Consider the following 1,872-nt stretch of genomic DNA (forward strand, 5'->3'; position numbering starts at 1 on the left):
CATCCATTTTAGTCTAGGGAAAAAGTGTCATTGTAACCTCATTAATCCATAATCCAATTATTTAAACGTCCAAAAATCTTTCACATACTTGAACAAACAAAATCTTTGGAAAACTTACCCGCACCCTTTCCTCTACCCCTTCTCTCACTATATATATATGTCGTGCCGAATAGGTAAAACGGTAAAACTTGCGATTTTGGCTTAAACAACAACGCTCTTCTTGCCGAATACGGCAAGCTAAAATTTGTGTATGCAATAATTTCGCAAAAATCATTCTGACTCTAACGAAAAAAAATATTGCATTGCATTTGTTTATTAAATTATTGTAAACTTATCTAAAATATATTTAGTTGGATTAGGCTAAATTAAATTTCGCTTGTTATAATAAGGTTAGGTAAGTTTTCTAAGGTTCTCTTGGTACAAAATTATATTTTTTTACATTAACATAAATTAAAAAAAATATATCTTGAAGTGTAAGAGAAAATTTTAGAAAGGACTTAATTTTAAATGAGTTCTTGCTAATTGACCAGTTTTACCTATTCGGCACGACATATATATATATGTCGTTTGTGTGTGTGTGTGTGTGTGTGTGTAAGTAATCAGATCAAAAACATTTTTGATCGTCTTATTTCATTATTATTTATTTCTGTCTTGTATTATCTTGTGAGCATGTTATAATGAATTAGCGAAAATAAATTGGTATTAGGGTTTCCCGTACTTTTGGAGTGTGAGTAAGATAATGTGTATAAAGAAATTCAGGAAAATCTGTTTGCCGGACTGGAGTCCTACAGGTGGGAGGTACAGTGCCTACACCCCGAAGGATAGGTGGAGATGTTGCAATTTAAAGGGTCATTTTATATGTGATGCCTTCGCACATCTGAAAAAGAAAAAGAGGAGGCGAATGTGTTTGTCTTCTTTGTATCAGCATGGGTCGGCATTCCACCAGTTTTCGTGTCATTAACATCCCATTTATCATCGTAACTCTTATGGTCATTGTTTACGTTCTGTTCTCGACTCATTGCAGCCATTCACCGTTTTCTCTCTCTCTTATTTCAGGCGCTCTGAGTGAAGCGACACCTCAGGCTTAAGCTGGTGTCTCGGTGTGACTTCCATGGATCACCACGTCTCTCACGGCTCACCACGGATATGTCTCCTTTCCTGTATGTCTCCCTCCACCTGTGTCACCCTCCCTACACACGTGTCACCTTATACTGGAGCCTCCTCCTGTGGCTCAACATTTTTTCAATACATGTATCGACCTGACACCTCCACATCCAAGCATACCTCCACCTTGACACCTCCAATTGTCGCCCTTCATCGTTCTGCCACCATTTTTTATATTATCAGTTGTTTCTGGTAACTACCAGACCCTTGTAATAAGCTTTACCTCACAAACCGAGGAATTATATTTTTCGTTCAAATGAGACCTAAATGACATCTGCTTAATGACTACTTAATTATACTCCCGTTGTAAAAAAAAAAAAAAAACTAAAGACTGAGAGAATTTTATATTTTCAGCTCGGTACAAAGACTATCTTCAAGCGGATGTAAACAGTGACATATTTATCAAGCGACACAACATACTGGTGAGCTCTCAACAAGCGACCTTACTGCCGATTCCGTGGCATGTCTATTCTGCATTGCCCTTGCGAGCTATTGGAATTCGAAACACCTACAATGACGAAGGATTCCATTATTGTTTTCGCAACCACAAAGGTCGTCTTACAATAAGAGTGGATGTTCGTTTTATAATTCTAGTAAGATTGAGGATGACGGAATTTTTTTAAGAATACTCTGTGGATCGCTTGTGTTCGACGATTCTAGTGTTGAGGTTAAAACCTGTTTGACTAGTGTATAACATTGGAAACATTT

At 37.1% G+C, this 1,872-nt stretch overlaps 1 protein-coding gene across 3 annotated transcripts in view; it reads left to right on the top strand.

The window, feature by feature from the left end:
* The window catches only part of Mip (Myoinhibiting peptide precursor), a 153,996-nt gene extending 152,348 nt beyond the window's left edge, over positions 1–1,648 (top strand). Inside the window, exons 8-9 of one of the 3 annotated variants that reach the window (XR_008407793.2) lie at positions 1,057–1,160; positions 1,519–1,648. Coding sequence is in view for 2 of the 3 variants with exons in the window: in XM_053783982.2 (XP_053639957.2) it covers positions 1,057–1,088 (32 nt within the window). In the remaining variant the exon portion in view is untranslated. The other 2 variants (XM_053783982.2, XM_070090883.1) reach the window with 2 other exon arrangements.
* The last annotated feature ends 224 nt before the right edge of the window (positions 1,649–1,872 follow it).

The sequence above is a fragment of the Cherax quadricarinatus genome, chromosome 33, assembly GCF_038502225.1.
Source record: "Cherax quadricarinatus isolate ZL_2023a chromosome 33, ASM3850222v1, whole genome shotgun sequence".
Classification (NCBI taxonomy): Eukaryota; Metazoa; Arthropoda; class Malacostraca; order Decapoda; family Parastacidae; genus Cherax; species Cherax quadricarinatus.